General features: G+C 42.1%; 1 protein-coding gene across 1 annotated transcript in view; it reads right to left on the reverse strand.

Moving 5' to 3' along the window:
* PREP (prolyl endopeptidase) overlaps positions 1-20,770 on the reverse strand; it is a 182,890-nt gene that overhangs the window by 85,191 nt on the left and 76,929 nt on the right. The window contains exon 8 of the mRNA XM_056566220.1: positions 11,462-11,653. Within this exon, the coding sequence (XP_056422195.1) occupies positions 11,462-11,653 (192 nt within the window). The remainder of the gene's footprint in view (positions 1-11,461; positions 11,654-20,770) is intronic.

Genomic DNA, 20,770 nt, shown 5'->3' on the forward strand with positions numbered 1-20,770 from the left:
AGGAGTATTGGTCAAAACCTATTGATTGCCTACCCACAGGACAGGTCATCAATTTCTGATCAATGGGGTGCTGACCAGTGTTAAATTCGATTAATCTTTTCATCACAGTTTAAGTCAACAAAACTTTTTCAAGTAAAATCAATCAACATTTTAGTCAGCTGACTAAAACTAGATTGGAATGTTAGATTTGGGAAGACATACTATCAGAACTTTTTTTTATTTTTAAATCTGTATTCAATGTTCAAACCTAAATACCATATGTAATAACAGGCTAATAGCTAGCAGTATAAAATCAGCTTGCTTTATATAAAAAAAGTACCTGCCCTTTGCAAAAACCTTTTTGTATAAAAACATTATATTTATATTTGTAATACACATTGGTTAAAAATGTTACCTATCACCTGTGTGTCTCTAAAGGGACCACACAGAAGTATGGGTAATCAGGCAGGGCTCTTAACATGGCTGTGTGACACGCTCCTGGCTCATAAAGCAGGATAATTGACAAACCACGAGCCTGCACAGAGCTCTACTTGTCCTGCCCTTACTTCCTGTATTTTGTTTCTACACAGACACATACAAGCAACAGCTGCAGGGACAGCATTTTTTCACCCAAAAATATACATATTTTTTAACATTATATATATACACATATACACACACATTCAGTCCGGTCCATAAATATTGGGACATTGACACAATTCAAACGTTTTTGGCTCTATACACCACCACAATGGATTTGAAATGAAACAAAACAAGATGTGCTGTGACTGCAGATTGTCAGCTTTAATTTGAGGGTATTTAGATCCAAACCAGGAGAACAGTGTAGGAATTCAACAGTTTGCATATGTGCCTCCCACTTGTTAAGGGACCAAAAGTAATGGAACAGAATAATAATCATAAATCAAACTTTCACTTTTTAATACTTGGTTGCAAATCCTTTGCAGTCAATTAGAACCTGAAGTCTGGAACACATAGACATCAGCAGACATTGCTGGGTTTCATCCCTGGGGATGCTCTACCAGGCCTCTACTGCAACTATCTTCAGTTCCTGCTTGTTCTTGGGGCATTTTCCCTACAGTTTTGTCTTCAGCAAGTGAAATGCATGCTCAATCTGATTCAGGTCAGGTGGTGTTATTGCATAACATTCCACTTCTTTCCCTTAAAAAACTCTTTGGTTGCTTTTCCAGTATGCTTTGGGTTATTGTCCATCTGCACTGTGAAGCACCGTCCAATGAGTTCTGAAGCATTTTGCTGAATATGAGCAGATAATATTGCCCGAAACACTTCAGAATTTATCCTGCTGCTTTTGTCAGCAGTCACATCATCCATAAATACAAGAGAAGCAGTTCCATTGGCAGCCATAAATGCCCATACCATGACACTACCACTACCATGTTCACTGATGAGGTGGTATGCTTAGGATCATGTTCCTTTCCTTCTCCATACACTTCTCTTCCCATTACTCTAGTACAAGTTGATCTTGGTCTCATCTGTCCACAGGATGTTGTTCCAGAACTGTGAAGGCTTTTTTTTAGATGTCGTTTGGCAAACTCTAAACTGGCCTTCCTGTTTTTGAGGCTCACCAATGGTTTCCATCTTGTGGTGAATCCTCTGTATTCACTCTGGAGAAGTCTTCTCTTGACTGTTGACTTTGACACACATACACCTACCTCCTGGAGAGTGCTCTTGATTTGGCCAACTGTTGAGAAGGGTATTTTTTTTTAACCAGGGAAAGAATTCTTCAGTCATTCACTTCAGTTGTTTTCCTTGGTTTTCCAGATCTTTTGGTGCTGCTGAGCTCACTGGTGCATTCCTTCTTTTTAAGAATGTTCAAAACAGTTGTTTTGGCCACGCCTAATGTTTTGGCTATCTCTCTGATGGGTTTGTTTTGTTTTTTCAGCCAAATGATGGCTTGCTTCACTGATAGTGACAGCTTTTTGGATCTCATCTTGAGAGTTTACAGCAACAGATTCCAAATGGAAATAGCACACTTGAAACAAACTCTGGACCTTTTATCTGCTCATTGTAATTGGGATAATGAGGAAATAACGCACACCTGGCCATGGAACAGCTGAGAAGCCAATTGTCCCATTACTTTTGGTCCCTTAACAAGTAGGAGGCACATGTACAAACTGTTGTAATTCCTATACCGTCACCTGATTTGGATGTAAATACCCTCAAATCAAAGCTGACAGTCTGCAGTTAAAGCACATCTTGTTCTTTTAATTTCAAATCCATTTTGGTGGTGTGATATATATCTATTACAACCATACAAATGATGGTATTCTCTATATGAAAAGTTTTTGCAAATGACAAGTACACTTTAAAAGGGTACTGCTCCCCAAGACATCTTCTCCCTATCCAAGGTATAGGGGATAAGAGGTCTAAATCGGCTGCTAGGACCCCCAGCAGGGGATCTCCGGGATGGCGCCACAGCATTTTGAACACGGAAGCTTGGAGCTTCCGTGTTGGTCACACCACGTCCCCTCTATACATGTCCATGGGAGGGGGCGTGACGGTCGTCATGCCACCTCTCATAGACATGAATGGAGGGGAGTGACTGCTGTAGTCGCCTGTCATCTGGCACGGAGCGGAGTTGAGTGAGGTGCTTCGCTGGAGAAGGGAGGGGACCCTGCAGCGACCCCACCAATGGTTAACCATCTTATCCCTAGGGGATAAGATGTCTAGGGGCAGAGTGCCCCTTTAAGCATGTCTCTAAAATTTGCATTACACTTTAATAAAAATTAGATTTTATTCGACTAAGTCTACTTTACATTTAGTCGACTAAAACCTGACAGTTATTCCAAAAAACTAGACAAAAACAATTCAGATGACTAAAATATGACTATAACTAAATCATAATTTGCTTTCAAAGTTAACTGCTTTTGGGCCCCCTATGATCAGATCAGAGTTATCCTCAATCCTGAATATAGGGGATAACTAGTGTTCTTGGGCAAACCCTTTAAAGGAATGTGAATTATGTAGAAAAAAAATAATGCTTCTACTATTTATTTTTTCATTCTAAAATAAAAAGATAATGATAATTTTCACACTATTTTATGGAAAGGTTTTATATCCAGCCTGTGGGTAAACTCCATGGACTGTAAATAAATGATTGAGGTATTTGTAGCCAGGTTTGCTGCCTTTAGTTTCATGTCTAAGTCTGAAATGTTGGACTCCGCTTTTCAACACATTTGTATTCAGAAAGCAATTACCTATTTTTTTGGTAGCTAATTGGAACATCTTGTGGAGCTTTTGAAGTGTAATGGAAATTTTGCTCTGCATACCAATGTTTTATTAATATATTTAAAAGTATAGCACATTCTTTAGCAACACATATAAAATGCAACCACCATTCTGTATATTTTGTTTCCAGTCAAAACAGCTATTAACTACAAAAAAAATATATTCTTCAATATGAGAAAAAACTAATTACACAAAATTCCTGGACCATGTTTACACACAGTTCTTTTTGGCTGTTATGTAAAAAGCTTTTTTTTTTTTTTTACTGTTTTAAAGGGGTATATGTGATTTTTGTTATTTGACTGTGCTAAGGGGGCTGTAAAGTTAGTGTAGTTCATAATACAGTAATCCCTCAACATATGATGGTAATTTGTTCCAAATGAACCATCATTACTTGAATCCATCGTATGTTGAGGGATCCGTGCAATAGTAATACAGTACAGTATAGAAAGTTATGCTCACGTGTCCCCGCCGCTTCGGACCATCACCGTGGCCCTGGATCATTGCTATCAACACGTCTCCGGGGTGTCCTCGCTGCTCCGGACCATCACCGTTGCCCTGGATCGTCGCTCTCCATCGCCGTCATCACGTCGCTACGCACGCCGCTCCTATTGGATGATGGGACGGAGTGTGTGGCGATGTGATGACGGCCAAAGGAGATCGACGGCCATGCAGAGGAGCCCGAAGAGGACGGTCCGGAACGTCGGGGACAGGTGAGTGACACTCACCGGACCACATGGGGCACCTTAAATGGCTATCTGGCAGCAGCTGAAGCAGGCTGCGCTGCCGGGTAGCCATTTCTGCGATGGCACCAACATAAAAATACATGGTATTTTGATGCTACCTCTGCGAGGCCATCGTACGTTGAAATTATCATGTCGGGGCCATTGTAGGTCGGGGGATCACTTTATAGTGTCTGTATCAGGGTTTAATGGCCGGCCTCGCAATTCCTATGGGATCTTTGCCTTTGCCAAAATGTGTTGTCTTGGGCCTTTCCCAGGTGCAGTGCGGCCCGAGACAATGCTAGTTGAAAGAGTGCGTGTCTGTGCTTTAATGGGTGGAGCGACCACTGGGTGAGAGGCAGATCATTCTCCACAAGGCTGCAGGGAATTGTAGTTTCTCACATAGCACGCATGGAAGGGAGCCTAGCTGAGCTGTAATGGGTGGAGTGGCTGATGTGTGGTAGGGAAATAAATCAGCTCCCACCTGGAAACAAGGATTCTGGGAATAGTAGTTGAAGGGAGGGGCACAGAAACAGGAAAGCCAGTTCAGACAAACTAGCCAGCAGCGTGATGAGAACCCAGGACATGACCATTTACCACCAACAAGCATGGATTCATGGTAAGCAGGTCAATTACTGGCTGTCAGGTAATTACAAAGTCACCTTATGTTATATAACCCCTTTAAGCCCATGTTTTAATACTCTATATTAAAATAACACAATGTTAGTGAACCGGGACAGAACCAGTGCTCAAGGTATAAAAATTACCTAGTTGTAGTGATCCGTGGTGTGCATTCCAAAAACAGAAGCCAGCAATAAAACACAGAGGAAAGAGTGGCAGGGCAAGCATATGAAGAAATAATCACTGAAATTCCCTGCGTGTAGAGTAGTGTGAGCTAAAGCTTACTCGCACAGGGAATCAGCAGAGCCCCCGCCCTAATAAGGGTGACCCCTACCCCAATCTACCACTTGGATGTAACCCTAGAAAACCCTATTCAGTAGAACCCCAAAAGTATGTTGGATATAGGATATTAGTGAAAAAAATTGTTGGGTAGAGTAAGTAGGGTAGTTCACAAAATAATAGGAAAACACCTAAAACATTTCATGCGTACCAGGGCACACTTTCAAATGTAACAGGTGCTCACAGACGTCCTGTCCGAAGTATAGGAGACCAGGCGTCAGGCTGGAGGTCACGGACAGTGGATCAAAAGGCAAGAGAATCCGTGGCTAATTGCGCGCGGCAATGATCGCGGTGCCGCACGCTATTAACCCTTTAGATATGGCGTTCAAAGTTGAATGCCAAGTCTAAAGTGAAAGTAAAACCGTGGTAGTTAGCTCAGGGGGCTGTTCGGGATGTCTGTGGCGAAATCGCGGCATCCCGAACAGCTGTGGGACACGAGGAGGGTCTCCTACTTGCCTCCTGGTGTCCGATAGCCGAATGACTGCTCATTGCCTGAGATCCAGGCATGAGCAGTCAAGCGGCAGAATTGATCACTGGTTTCCTATGAGAAACCAGTGATCAATGTAAAAGATCAGTGTGTGCAGTGTTATAGGTCCCTATAACATTGCAAAAAAAAAGTGAATAAAGATCATTTAACACCTCCCCTAATAAAAGTTTGAATCACCCCCCTTTTCCCATTTAAAAAAAAAACACAACAGTGTAAATAAAAATAAACATATGTGGTATCGCCGCGTACGGAAATGTCCGAATTATAAAAAATATATAATTAATTAAACTGCACGGTCAATGGCGTATGCGCAAAAAAATTCCAAAGTCCAAAATAGTGCATTTTTGGTCACTTTTTATATCGTGAAAAAATGAATAAAAAGCGATCAACAAGTCCGATCAATACAAAAAGGGTACCGCTAAAAACTTCAGATCAGGGCGCAAAAAATGAGCCCTCATACCGCCCCATATTCGGTAAAGTTATAGGGGTCAGAAGATGACAATTTTAAATGTATACATTTTCCTGCATGTAGTTATGATTTTTTTCAGAAGTACGACAAAATCAAACCTATATAAGTAGGGTATCATTTTAACCTTATGGACCTACAGAATAAAGAGAATGTGTAATTTTTACCGAAAAAATGTACTGAGTAGAAACAGAAGCCCCCAAAAGTTACAAAATGGCGTTTTTTTTTTTTTTTCAATTTCGGCTCACAATGATTTTTTTTTCAGTTTCACTGTAGATTTTTGGGTAAAATGACTGATGTCATTACAAAGTAGAATTGGTGGCGCAAAAAATAAGCTATCATATGGATTTTTAGGTGCAAAATTGAAAGGGTTATGATTTTTTAAAGGTGAGGAGGAAAAAACGAAAGTGCAAAAACTGAAAAACCCTGAGTCCTTAAGGGGTTAAAGGGGTACTCCGGTGGAAATTTTTTTTTTTTTTTTTTAAATGAACTGGTGTCAGAAAGTTAAACAGATTTGTAAATTACTACTATTAAAAAAATCTTAATCCTTTTAGTACTTTTTAGCAGCTGTATGCTACAGAGGAAATTCTTTACCTTTTGAATTTTTTTTTGTGCTGTCCACAGTGCTCTCTGCTGACACCTCTGTCCGTGTAAGGAACTGTCCAGAGTAGCATAGGTTTGCTATGGGGATTTTCTCCTGCTCTGGACAGTTCCTGATACAGGCATCAGGTGTCAGCAGAGAGCACTGTAGACAACACAAAAAAAATCAAAAAAATTAAGATTTTCCTCTGTAGCAAATAGCTGCTAAAAAGTACTGAAAGGATTAAGATTTTTTTTTTAATAGAAGTAATTTACAAATCGGTTTTACTTTCTGGCACCAGTTCATAAAATTTTTTATAAAAAAACATTAAAAAAAAAAAAAAAAAAAAGAGTTCCCCTTTAATAGTAAATAGGTCTGGTTGTGAAACCATGCCCCTTTTTGAGCCGATCATGCCCCCTTTTCAACTTTTCACAATGCAATGTCGGGTCTGTTGGGTTTTCCTAGCGCACACTGTCACAGACACTATGCGCCAAAACAGTCAGTTTTAGCTTAGTAAATGAGGGTCTATATGTATCTTTATAGTCCTTATCCAGTCCAACTTTTCTAGGTTTCAATATGTGATGTCATGATCACACAACTTCTAAAACTAGTGTGTTCGCTTTTGTTTGCTAGTAGTCACATCATATGCAATGAATAAGGGTATATAACCTGAAATGCATCAGATTCTGTGGTGGTTTTATGAAATTTGAATTATTTCTTTTCTCCGTACCTCCTGGTCTTTTCTGCTGTTTAGAATCCTTAACAGCGTTCTTCTGTGCCAGTGCCATTCTCACTGCTCAGAGGTTATTGCTTTTAACTCTGACACTTAGTAAATGCCCAGTAAATAACTGGCCATAGCATGGCCCCCGCCTTAGCCAGTTATTGGCTGTGCAGGCATTTTTGATGTGTTGGGTAACAGAACAGGAAGTCCTGAGCAGTGGGGATGGAAGCAGTGAGGAAACTGGCAGCAGATGAATGCTTGTGTATTTCTTTTCATGGTAATAAATAGATTAAAGGAAATCGGTCATCAATTTCAAACTACACTAACCTGTCGATACAGACAGGTAGTGCAGGTGACAATGATAACAACCATACTTACCCCTGATCCCACTCCGTGCTGCGGTTCTCTGTTAATCCTCTTCGGTATCTTCTGCTCTGGGCCAGACTTGGAGCATGGGCAGAGCTTTGTGACATCACTACTGCTGTTTTCTAGCAGCGGGACGCAGCAGAGAACAGTGGTGGTGACATCACTAAGTTCCACCCATGTTCCAAGTCAGGCCTGGAGCAGAAGGTATCAAAGAGGATAGCCGGAGAACCGCAGCACGGAGCGGGATCAGGTAAGTAACTTAGTCTTCAGTGTAACTAGCAATACCTGTCTGTACCGATAGGTTAGTGCAGGTGAAGCGGATGATAGATTTCCTTTAAACAGTCCACCTCACCTTCCAAATAGACATGCACGGATTTGCACCTAGCTCAATGCATGACAATGACTTGAACAACACGATGATCCAGTACATCAAACGAATGCAGTTTTATTATGGATTCCAACAGAACAATACACAGGTAAAATCGGCTAGTCCAGCAAACGCGTTTCGAGCGCATGCACACACGGTACTTAAGTGTGAATATTATATCACTCTGCTATTGATGCTAGAGAAAATACACTGAACTTAAGATGAAAAATAAATGGCACCTGCCATTCCAGACCAATATCACTTGAAAAAGGTTCTAGGTTGGACAGAAACAGTAAGTATTCCTTTACTGCTGGCATATATAAAAAAAAAAAAAAAAAAAAAGAACATTTAACTAAACAGTCACTCCTACTGAGTGTGGTACTATTTCTTCTAGCTACAACATAATAAGTATAGAGCCAAGTTGCTGGTCAAGGAGGCACAGTAAGGCCGCTTTCACACTATAAAATTCATCCGTTATAAACATCCGTTATAAACGTTCGTTAGTAAAGTCTTAATAACGGATGTTAAACGTCCGTTACAAAATCCCATTCAAGTCTATGGGATTTTTTGATTATCCGTTATGTCCCGTTATAGTCCTTCATGAATAACGGCCGTTAGTTGTGATGGAAGAATTAATGGAACATGCACTAAATTTTTTTCCGTCACAAGAAACAGATAAATTAACAGACGTTATTTTTAACATTGAAGTCCATGGCCGACAGACGTTAGTAAATACACCCGTTAATGCCAGTTATTATAACGGACGTTATTATTACTGAGCATGCTCAGAAGAAGTGATATCAGCAGACTCCTGCAGTGCTGAGGGACTACTACTACTCCCATCATGGAACAGACTTGTTTCCATGATGGAAGTAGTAATTCTTTGGCTGCGGGAGTCTGCAGACAGCTAGGGAGGCTACATTAGTGTTTGTACTACTACCCCCATCATTGAACAGTCTGTTCCATGATGGGGGTTGTAGTACAGGGGCTGAGGGATTGATCGCACTGGGTTTCACTTCTGAGACCCAATGCGATCTGAAGTTATTAAGCAGGGGAGCGGGCGGCATGGTCCGCAACCCTGCGATGTATCAGTGTGTTTTAACCAGGGCTGTGGAGTCGGTAGATAAATGTTCCGACTCCGGAGTTTTCTGTACTTCCAACTCCGACTCAGACTCCGACTCCCGACGCCGACTCCTCTGTATTAATATGCGAATGTATTTTATACATTCCTTGAAGGAAAGAAAGGTAACATACCTGTCATTACCACAGGACTACTGGCTGGGAAGCCAACAGTCTACTGTATTGAACAGTTTGTGTGCTGATCTGCTGCTGAAGATAGGGCAGCGGGAGGATCAAGGAAGGGGTATTTATTATAAAACATGATTTCCCTAGTAGAATCCCATAGTCATGTTTAAAGTTTAAAGGGGTACTCCGCCCCTAGACATCTTATCCCCGGGGTCCCGCTGCTGGCAGCCCCCGGGATCGCCGCTGCGGCACCGCGCTTTCATTACTACACAGAGCGATTTCGGGGGACGGAGAGCGTAATGTCATAGCTCCGCCCCTCGTGACATCACGGCCCACCCCCTTAATGCAAGTCTATGGCAGGGGGCGTGAAGACCGCCACGCCCCCTCCCATAGACTTGTATTGAGGGGGCTGGCCATGACATCACGAGGGGGCAGAGCCATGACGTAACGGTGCTCCAACCCCTGTATCGCCAGTCATTACGCACAGAGCGAACTCGCTCTGTGCAGTAATGATAGCGCAGTGCCGCAGCGGCAATCCCGGGGGTCCCCAGCAGCAGGACCCTGGCGATCTGACATCTTGTCCCCTATCCTTTGCGGAGTACCCCTTTAAGCTAACAATCGAGTTTACAAGTTTTTATAGCCTTAGCTGAATGGCAGCAGTTTTTCCAATGGTTTACAGCTTCAGTCTTGAACTATTGACCCTCCATTCCCTTCACTTATACAAGACTCTCTATTCCTGCAAAAAACATATTTCCTTAACCCCTTATCAGTGATAGGCTAGGTTACCCATGGGTTCCATGTAAAAGCAGAACACAACACTATGGAAAGTATAAGTATTGCCGCTCCTAATTATGCGTTGTGTGCCATATAGTAAAGCACATGAAAAGCATGCTTCTTCACGGTCACTTAACGTGTTCGCTTTGCGGGCTCTCAGCGGGAGATTTAAAAATGAACATTGTGACTAGCAGGGAGGCCATATGTATATTAAAAGCACTGTGGGCAGCAAGATATATAGCGCTGCGGGGGGGGGGGGGGGGGGGGCAGACATATACCCTATATATCTAGTCCCCCAGCAGCGCATGTATAATGTAGCCTCACAGCGCTACTATATACCTATACCACTGCAGCGCTATATGTAAAAAGCATTCTGCTAGAATGCTTTTCACATATAGCGCTGCAGTGGCATAGGTATATAGAAGCGCTGCGAGGCTACATTATACATGCACTGCTGGGGGTATATTTAAATGCGCTGGCGGGGGTATATATTTATTAATGCACTGGCAGGGGTCATATCTAATGCACTGCTGGGGGGCTAGATATATAGGCTATATATCTGCCCCTCCCTGCAGCGCTATATATCTTGCCCCCCACAGTGCTTTTAATATACATATGGCCCCCCTGCTAGTCACAATGTTCATTTTTATATCTCCCGCTGAGAGCCCTGATTGGCTCCTCGGTACCGGCCATTCAGGGCTCCCTGTGGGGGATTCAAAAATGAAAGTTAAAACACACTGATACATCGCAGGGTTGCGGAGCTTGCCGCCCGCTTAATAACTTCAGATTGCATGGGGTCTCAGAAGTGAAACCCAGTGCGATCTATCCCCCAGCCCCTGTACTACAAACCCCATCATGAAACAGACTCTGTTCCATGATGGGGGTTGTAGTATAAACACTAATGTAGCCTCCCCAGCTGTCTGCAGACTCCCGCAGCTGGGGAATTACTACTCCCATCATGGAAACAAGTCTGTTCCATGATGGGAGTAGTAGTAGTCCTGGCTGTGGGAGTCTATAGGCAGAGGTGTTTGGCCATACATGAGCGATAACGGGTCTTTTAACGGATGAATATTTATTCATCCGTTAGCGCCCGTTATTTCATCCGTTCTTAAAAGTCTGTTATTACACAGAAAAAGGACGTTTAATAACGGATGAATGCTCAGTGTGAAAGCAGCCTAAGCATACCTTTCTGTGTCAATATTGCCACTGCCATCTTTGTGTTTTAATTGGGGCCACCTGCCCACATATACCACGACATTAATGTTGGAACTGCGATCCTACCAATTTGACTGAAAATGGGCTATACAGAGCACCCAAAATCTGGGCATCAAATTGCAATGTGTTTACCTCTGTCCTTGTAGGGGGGGGTTAAGAGTGAAATGTTACTTTAACCTCTCCTAGTTTAGCTAGTGCCAACTTAGGCTGTGATTTTCAAATCCCGCGGGGGCATAAAAACATAAAACTGGTGAATTGGTTGTTATGTTATGTTCCTAAGACTAGAAAAATAACGTAGCTTTGATATACACTTACCTAAAACATCTTTTTCATGCTCTGGCACAAGCTCTTTCCAGTTAGACTCTCCAGGATTACTGAAGTCTATGTTGATCAGCTTGTAGTTTGGGGCATTGCGATTAGTTTTAAACGAGAAGATCGTCCCTTCATTTGTGATGTATTCATATTCTGCATCAAAATTATCTATCAGTTTTATCCAAGGAAGAATTCCTGCAAAAAAAGAAATAAACAGTTAAATAAATATGAAGAAAACGTTTTATACGGCAGGGGATTTCAATATGAGTGACATCTCCCCAGCCATAAGCAGGGGTGCATCAGGACTATAACAGGGAAGCTGGAGGGAAACACGACTTCTGCCCAGAATGCAAATTACAAATCTTCATGAACAGGTTGTCAATGCCCCCAAAAAATAAAAGAGAGTCTCTAGAAAATAAAATGCCCTGCGGCTGTTCTTACTGCACTTCATGTCCCAGGTACATTAAAACCAAAGCTATGCTGTGAGATGCCATAAAAGAGCATATGTTTCTGTTTCCACACGTTGACATTGTTCTTACACATCAAAGTCTCTCTTATCTGCTAGTAAAAAAGAAAAAGAAAAAAAACTGAATATGACACAAAGTCTTCTACAGCAGAACTGACGTGAAACTTTTTTTCCCAGTTCAGTTTATAAAAAGTATAAAACTTGTAATTTAATATGATGTTTTCAATTTGCTACTTTGTTAACATATTAACCCCTTTGTGTCCACTATCTGCATATGCATTTCCTGTCAATCCATCTTGCAGCTATGATGCATATAAAACATCCACCATTTAAAGAGCACTTTTCACATTCAAAATGCAGCCAAAACTATAGACATTATGTTATAGAGAGATGTCAATCACCACCCACTTAACTAATTTGCTTATTCTGAGCCAAGCAGTCAAGTGGGGGGTCTAATTGACAGCATTTTCTACATGCTCATTTATATGCATAGATCCAAATCCATGAGAGAAGTCCAACAGCACTCCAGAGGTAAGTGAAATAAACATGGTTTTATTGACCCATGGTCAGCAGTTTCGACTTGAGAAAGACAGCGTGATGCTGTCAAAATGTTGCATCCACTGCTGACCATGGGTCAGTAAAACATGTTTATTTCACTTACCTCTGGCGTGCTGTTGGACTGCTCTCGTGGATTTGCATCTAAACATTCAGTCTGCGACTGTGATTGAGCTTGTGTCTGCATGCACCCTGCACTTTGATCCACTTCTGTAATTTATCTGGTTGAGCTGCTCCTGCTGTTGATATCCCCTTATATACATAGCTGTTAGTCTCTGGTTATGTAGCCCAGAATGAGGAGGTCTTTACATGAATAAATTATGAATTATCCAAAAACTTTTCCCACAAATCTATATATCATCCTGGTCAGGTTATCCTAATCCTAATCTGTAACAGGCTGCCTGTAACATGCTGAAAATCAAAAGGGATTAATAAATTAAACTTACACACATTTTAAAAGTGAAACCATTCACCCCCTAAATTGATATACAATGCTGTGATATTATGCAATAAATAGGTACTATTTTTATGTATACAGTGACCCCCCGACCTACGATGGCCGAGACATATGATGAAATCGACATACGATGGCCTCTCAGAGGCCATCGCATGTCGATGTCAGCATCGACATACAATGCTTTTTTATGTCGGGGCCATCGCATTAAGTGCTATCCGGCAGCGCCAAATGCTTAAGCTGCTGCCGGATAGCAGCTTAATGTTCCCCGTGTGGTGCGGTAAGTATTACTTACCCCTCCACTATGCTCCGGGGTGCCCTCCGGGTCCAGCGGTGGTCTTCCGGCATCTTCTCGGCCCTCTCCGATGACGTCAATACGCTGCTGCGCACGCCATCCAATAGGAATGGCGTACGCAGCGGCGTAATGACGTCGCTACGCAGGCCCAGTAAGGCCTTGCGGAAGACAGAAGAGGACCGGAGAAGACAGAAGAGGACCGGAGAAGACAGAAGAGGACCGGAGAAGACAGAGGAGGACCGGAGAAGACAGCGGAGGACCGGAGAAGACAGCGGAGAGCCCAGCGGAGGCCCGGGATCACCATCGGGAGCGGCGGGGACACCATCTCGAGCAGCGGGGACAGGTGAGTACAGCTTCCTATACTTTATGTTGCACGGATCCCTCAACATACGATGGATTCGACAAACGATGGCTCATTTGGAACGAATTACCATCGTATGTTGAGGGACCACTGTATTTACTTTGGCCCTGCCAGCTTGAGAACAGTCCATTGTGGTAAGCACAAAAAAAGTTAAATCCATCAATATATGGTAGTTACAAGCAAATTTGCTAGCAAGCTATGGAAAGAGACTATTAATACACTGCAGGTTTACCATGAAATTACCATTTCAATCAATTCAAATTCCGGAAGATGGAAATTGTGTTTAAATAGGGAAATATCTGGACAGAGATCAAAAGTTTCTTTTTCTTGCCAATTAAGTAGTCACGGTTGGCATTTTAGAGCCAATTAAAACTGTACAACTTTGTCTTCATAAAGTAAATACTGGATGCATTTTCTGGCAACTATGCTGTATAGTTTTTAAAACAGCACAGGAAACAAGTTCGTGGCCTATGGACATTGTAAATTAATTCACACAGATAGAACTGTCAGGGGACTACTTTCTTCTACTTGCAAGGCTGGTGTAGGGAGTCTTAAAGACACTGCTCACCCTTGGAAAAAGTTATGCAATTTAGCCAATTTTCCAGAGCAAAGAAACCAGTCTATAGTGCCAACTATTGGAGGTAGCATCCTGACAAGCAACTAATGGTGTGTGTGTGTGTGTGTGTGAGAGAGAGAGAGAGAGTAGGGATCAGAAGGATAACTGTGCACAATGGACCTGATTTACTATTGTAAACCGAACCTATTTCGTCGGGTTGTGCGCCAGAATTTCTGTTTTCACCAAAAAAAAAAAAAACCCAACCAAATCTTCATTTTACTGAGAAAACCCAAAAAAGGGATGTGGTCCCCTGGAAAAGAAGGTGTGGTTGCTGAAAAGGGGGGCATGTCCTAAACATTTTTAAAAATCCCAACATACCGTATATACTCTAGTATAAACCACGGCACTCGATCCGGATGCAATTAAAAGTCTTTATTCCCGCTGGAGGTACATAGACACGTCAGGAGGGGGAGAAGAGACGGGACTATGTCTGTTTCACCAAACGGAAACGGACGTAGTCCCGTCTCTTCTCCCACTCCTGACGTGTCTATGTACCTCCAGCAGGAATAAAGACTTTTAATTGCATCCGGATCGAATGCCGTGGTTTCTTTTTACACAAGGTATCTACTTGAAGCTATGTCTTTTTACCACTGAACACCGATAGGAGCAAGGAATTCATGAGCACTGGCAAGCCTGCATCCATCCTGCGTGTCATAGAGAAAGAGAGGCAGTGCCGACTGTACTTCTCTTGTGGACACACTAGTATAAGCAGAGTTTTTCAGCACCATTTTTCCTGCCGAAAACTTCTCCCTTGGCTTATATTCCAGTTGATGGAAAAAAATAAAAATAAATTGCAGGCATACCGGTGGGGGTGGCAAGGGGATCTGTGCTGCAGGGACCGTCCGACTTCTAGTGGGGAGGGTGAGCCAGTCCGGGCCGTCCATCTTGACCAGGAGGCCCTCTTCTCTGCTCCGGGCCAGCCCTGGACTAGTGACGTTGCATTGACGCCGCCGTGCAGGGACGTCCGTGGCGTCAGGGGCATCCCTATGCAGCAGAGTCAATGCAGCATCACTAGTCTGGGGCCAGCCTGCAGCAGAGAAGAGGGCCTCGGTCAAGATGGATGGCCCGAACCGTCTCACCCTCCCCACTAGAAGTTGGACGGTCCCTGCAGTGACGTTGGACGGCTGCTAGGGAAGGACCGACAGAGCTGCAACTGGGGAGGTGAGTAGAGAACAAGAGAGGGGGGGGTCTGGATGATGACAGGGGGGTATGAGCGGGATCTGGATAATGATATAGGGGGCAAGAGGGATCTGTATGATGGGGGGGATCTGGATGATGACAGGAGGGATGAGGGGGGGGGGGGAATGATGTATTTCCCACCCTAGGCTTATACTCGAGTCAATAGGTTTTCCTGGGTTTTTAGGGTGAAATTAGGGGCCTCGGCTTATATTCGGAACCACTAATACTCGAGTATATACAGTATTTATTAAAGGGGTACTCCACTGGAAAATACATTTTTTAATCAACTGGTGCCAGAAAGTTAAACAGATTTGTAAATTACTTCTATTTAACCCCTTAAGGACCGAGCGTTTTTCTGTTTTGCACTTTCATTTTTTCCTCCTTACCTTTTAAAATTCATAACCCTATAAATTTTGCACCTAAAAATCCATATAATGGCTTATTTTTGCACCATCAAATCTACTTTGTAAAGTTATTTTACCCAAAAATCTACGCAGTACATTTTTCGGCAAAAATTATACCGTATCGTTTTTCTGGAGGTCCATACGATTAAAATGATACCCTACTTTTATAGGTTTGATTTTGTATTACTTCTGGAAAAAATCATAACTACATGAACGAAAATTTATATGTTTAAAATAGTCATATTCTGACCCCTATTACGTTTTTATTTTTCCACGTCGGGGCAGTATGAGGGCTCATTTTTTGCGCCATGATCTGAAGTTTTTAGCGATACAATTTTTGTATTGATCGGACTTTTTGATCACTTTTTATTCATATACATTTATACATTTTTATAGTTCGGACATTAAAGTAAAGTTACCACATATGTTTATTTTTATTTACACTTTTTTTTTATGGGAAAAGGGGGGTGATTCAAACTTATCAGGGGAGGGGTTAAATTATCTTTATTTACTTTTTTTCCACTTTTTTTTTGCAATGTTATAGGGGACTATAACATGCATTACATTGATCTCTCATACTGTTCAATGCTATGCCAAAGCACTGATCAGTGTTTCTGCCGATTGACTGCTCCTGCCTGGATCTCAGGCACGGAGCAGTCATACGGCGATCGGACAGCGAGGAGGCAGGTAGGTATCCTCCTCGCTTCCTGCAAGCTGTTTGGGACACCGCGATTTCACGGTGGCACCCGGAGCAGCACCACTGAGCTAACCGGCAATGTTTACTTCCGTTTTAGACACGGTGATCAAGTTTGATCGCTGCATCTAAAGGGTTAATGCCAGACATCAGCCCGATCGGCGATGTCCAGCATTAGCCGTGGGTCCCGGTTGCTTATAGCAAACGGGACCCCACCTGGTATGATGCGCGCTCACCTACTGAGCGCGCGTCATACCTCGGGAGCCGCAGATGGACGTTAATGAACGTCCATTTGCGGCAAGGGGTTAAAAATCTTAATCCCTCCAGTACTTAGCAGCTGCTGTTATGATCCACGGGAACTTCTTTTCTTTTTTAATTTCCTTTCTGCCTGACCACAGTGCTCTCTGCTGACACCTCTGTCCATAGCAGGATAGGTTTTCTAGGGGGATTTGCTCCTACTCTGAACAGCTCCTAAAATGGACATAGGTGTCAGCAGAGAGCACTGTGGTCAGCAGAAAGGAAATTCAAAAAGAAAAGAACTTCCTGTGGATCATAACAGCAGCTGATAAGTACTGAAAGGATTATTATTTTTAAATAGAAGTAATTTACAAATCTGTTTAACTTTCTGGCACCAGTTGATTTAAAAAAAAATAGCTCAGCGCTGCGGAATCTGTAGTCGCTATATAAATAATTATTAATTATTATTATGAGTAAAAAAATTAAAAAAAAAGGCAAAACGTAGGGGAAAAGTGCAAAATGTAGGGAAACCTTAGTAAATACTGTGGAAAAATATCTGCAGGGAAATATAACCCACAAAGAAAAGTAAACTCCACTCTTAGTAAATCAGGGCCAATAAGTTACTTAAAATAAAAATGAAGGTAAAAGCACAGAATGTGCCACTAGTATCCAGAAAAATGTGTAATGAAATGTCCACACCAAAATGTTAGTCGCAGTGGTGCACACATTCTGGCAGACTTGGTCAATCTCATCCATGACTTACTGCACAGACTGCTCAAACAAATCAACCAAAAATGGATTGTAACAGTGCAGAAGTGAACCTGTTGCATAAGTGTACCAAAATGTAATTCAGTACTGCGATATTTAATGTTTTCAGTAAATAAGTTATATTTGCTTCAAAATAATAACCCCAACCCCCCTAAAAAAAAAAAAAAAAAATCATTGCTTTGAGAATACAGAAGTGCTAGGATAAAAGTAACATTATTATAAATTATATATACGTGCTACATTGCCGGCAATGGGTTACACTTGTGGTTGTTTGAGTAGCCAGACCCCTGATGTCTAATTGTAATAGCAAGCATTGACAAAAGGTGAAGCCATATTGGTTTTAATTTGTAAATTGGATTCTCAGGCACGCATTGTAAAATGGTTATTTTACTACTGATCAATAGTTATTAGGGAGCTAATTCTCAAAGTGCCAACCAATGTGCCTATACTTCCAGTTAGCAGACATATGAAGTTTTGCCGACACTAATAAAGGAATGGAACACTAAAGGAATTCAATGGCCCTCCAAGTATTCTAAAATTCAACAAGAATATTTTATTCAACACACAATCCTAACAAATTTATTTTAATAATTGTAACATCACACAACATTCAAAGCATAAACAGACGTTTAGAAGATCTGGCGCCTTTATTAGTACTATATATACTTTGATACTGCACTTTTCTTAATGGGATGTCATGTGCCTGAAAGTAGGAGTGTTGTGAATGGTAACATTAGTAAGGTAACGATACAGTGGCCGGCAGGGCGTGATGTCAAGAGGGGGCGGGGCCATGACTTCACAAACTGCCGGCCCCTGTAGCGTGAGTCAACAGGCACGGAGCAAGGTTTGGCGGAGTACCCCTTTAAGGCTTGGCATATGGGATGTTGTCATGGTTACACAGTATGGTGGGGGGGGGGAAGAAGACATATCCCTCAAATTCAACCAAGGGGAGGTGAAAAGATGGATGAAGGGATATGGTTGGATGATGGAAGAGGGGATTTAGGCAATGACAGACATGAATTTTATACTTCTATATACATACAGTCATGGCAGTAAATGTTGGCACCCCTGAAATTTTTCTAGAAAATTAAGTATCTCTCACAGAAAAGGATTGCAGTAACCCATGTTTTGCTATACACATGTTTATTCCCTTTGTGTGTATTTGAACTAAACCAAAAAAGGGAGGAAAAAAAGCAAATTGGACATAATGTCACACCAAACTCCAAAAATGGGCTGGACAAAATTATTGCCACCCTTTCAAAATTGTGGAAAAATAAGATTGTTTCAAGCATGTGATGCTCCTTTAAACTCACCTGGGAGAAGTAACAGGTGTGGGCAATATAAAAAAATCACACATGAAAGCAGATAAAAAGGAGAGAAGTTCACTCAGTCTTTGCATTGTGTGTCTGTGTGTGACACACTAAGCATGGACAACAGAAAAAGAAGAGAACTGTCTGAGGACTTGAGAACCAAATCTCAAGGTTACAAGTCCATCTCCAGAGGTCTAGATTTGCCTTTGTCCACAGTGCGCAACATTAATCAAGAAGTTTGCAACCCATGGCACAATAGCTAATCTCCCTGGGAGTAGACGGAAGAGAAAAATTGACTAAAGGTGTCAACGCAGGATAGTCCGGATGGTGGATAAGCAGCCCCAAACAAGTTCCAAAGATATTCAAGCTGTCCTGCGAGCTAAGGGAGCATCAGTGTCAGCTTGAACTATCAGTCAACATTTAAATGAAATGAAACGGTATGACAGGAGACCCAGGAGGACCCCACTGCTGACACAGAGACATAAAAACTACACAGCAAGACTACATTTTGCCAAAATGAACTTGAGTAAGCCAAAATTCTTCTTGGAAAATGTCTCATGGACAGAAGAGACCAAGATAGCGCTTTTTGGTAAAGCACATCATTCTACTGTTTACCGAAAATGGAATGAGGCCTACAAAGGAAAGAACACAGTACCTATAGCGAAATATGGTGGAGGTTCAATTATGTTTTGGGGCTGTTTTGCTGCCTCTGGCACTGGGTGCCTTGAATGTGTACAAGGCATCATGAAATTTGAAAATTACCAACGGATTTTGGGTCGCACTGTACAGCCCAGTGTCAAAAAGCTGGGTGTGCGTCCGAGATCTTGGGTCTTCCAGCAGGACAATGACACCAAACATACATCAAAAAGCACCCAGAAATGGATGGCAACAAAGCGCTGCAGAGTTCGGAAGTGGCCAGCAATGAGTCCAGATCTAAATCCCATTGATCACCTGTGGAGAGATCTTAAAATTGCTGCTGGGAAAAAGGCGCCCTTCCAATAAGAGAGACCTGGAGAAGTTTGCAAAGGAAGAGTGGTCCAACATTCCGGCTGAGAGGTGTAAGAAGTTTATTGATGGTTATAAGAAGCGACTGATTTCAGTAATTTTTTTCCAAAGGGTTGTGCAACCAAATATTTAGTTAAGGGTGCCAATAATTTTGTCCAGCCCATTTTTGGAGTGTGGTGTGACATTATGTACAATTAGCTTTTTTTCCTCCTTTTCTTGGTTTAGTTCCAATACATACAAAGGGAATAAACATGTGTATAGCAAAAAGTGTTAATGCAATCCTTTTCTGTGAGAAATACTTCATTTTCTTGAAAAGTTTCAGGGGTGCCAACATTTGCGACCATGACTATATTAATGTTGTATATATTTCTCTAAGCCTGTTTTGAAGCCCTCAACTGTTTTTGTGGTCTTGTCGCTTCTGGAGATTGAACCTTTTCTCCTCCAGTTGGATAGAATGTCACATGTCCTTTAATAGGGGTATTCCAGGATTTTTTTATTTGACTGTGCTACAGGGGCTGTAAAGTGTACAAAAAAAGAAGGTGGCAGCAGCATTCGTGATCAAAAAATGGAGGCTCTTAGCGCACTTTTTGATCAAAACGTGTCCCCCATCCGCCACACGGAGGTGGCCTCATTTCGGATAGAACCCTAACACTAATTCCACTCACCTTTGCTGGGCATGTAGCCTCTGACTGTGTGACATGCTGGATCCACTATCAATTTATAAAACCTCCTGTGAATAGGGAGTTAGTGTAGTTCATAACATAGAGTATGTACCTGTGTTTGATGGATAGTCTTGCAATTCTTATGTGATCTTTGTCCCAATTTTTATTATTAACAGCATACAAAATGAGTGTCCTCTCTGGTTTTCCCAGGCTGCAGTGCAGCCCAAGACATTACATCACTAGGCAGGTGTTGAAAGGGAGCCTGTCTGCTTCATTGGGTGGAGCAACTGATGGGTAGGAGAGGAT

This window comes from Hyla sarda, chromosome 3 (assembly GCF_029499605.1).
Source record: "Hyla sarda isolate aHylSar1 chromosome 3, aHylSar1.hap1, whole genome shotgun sequence".
Lineage (NCBI taxonomy): Eukaryota > Metazoa > Chordata > Amphibia > Anura > Hylidae > Hyla > Hyla sarda.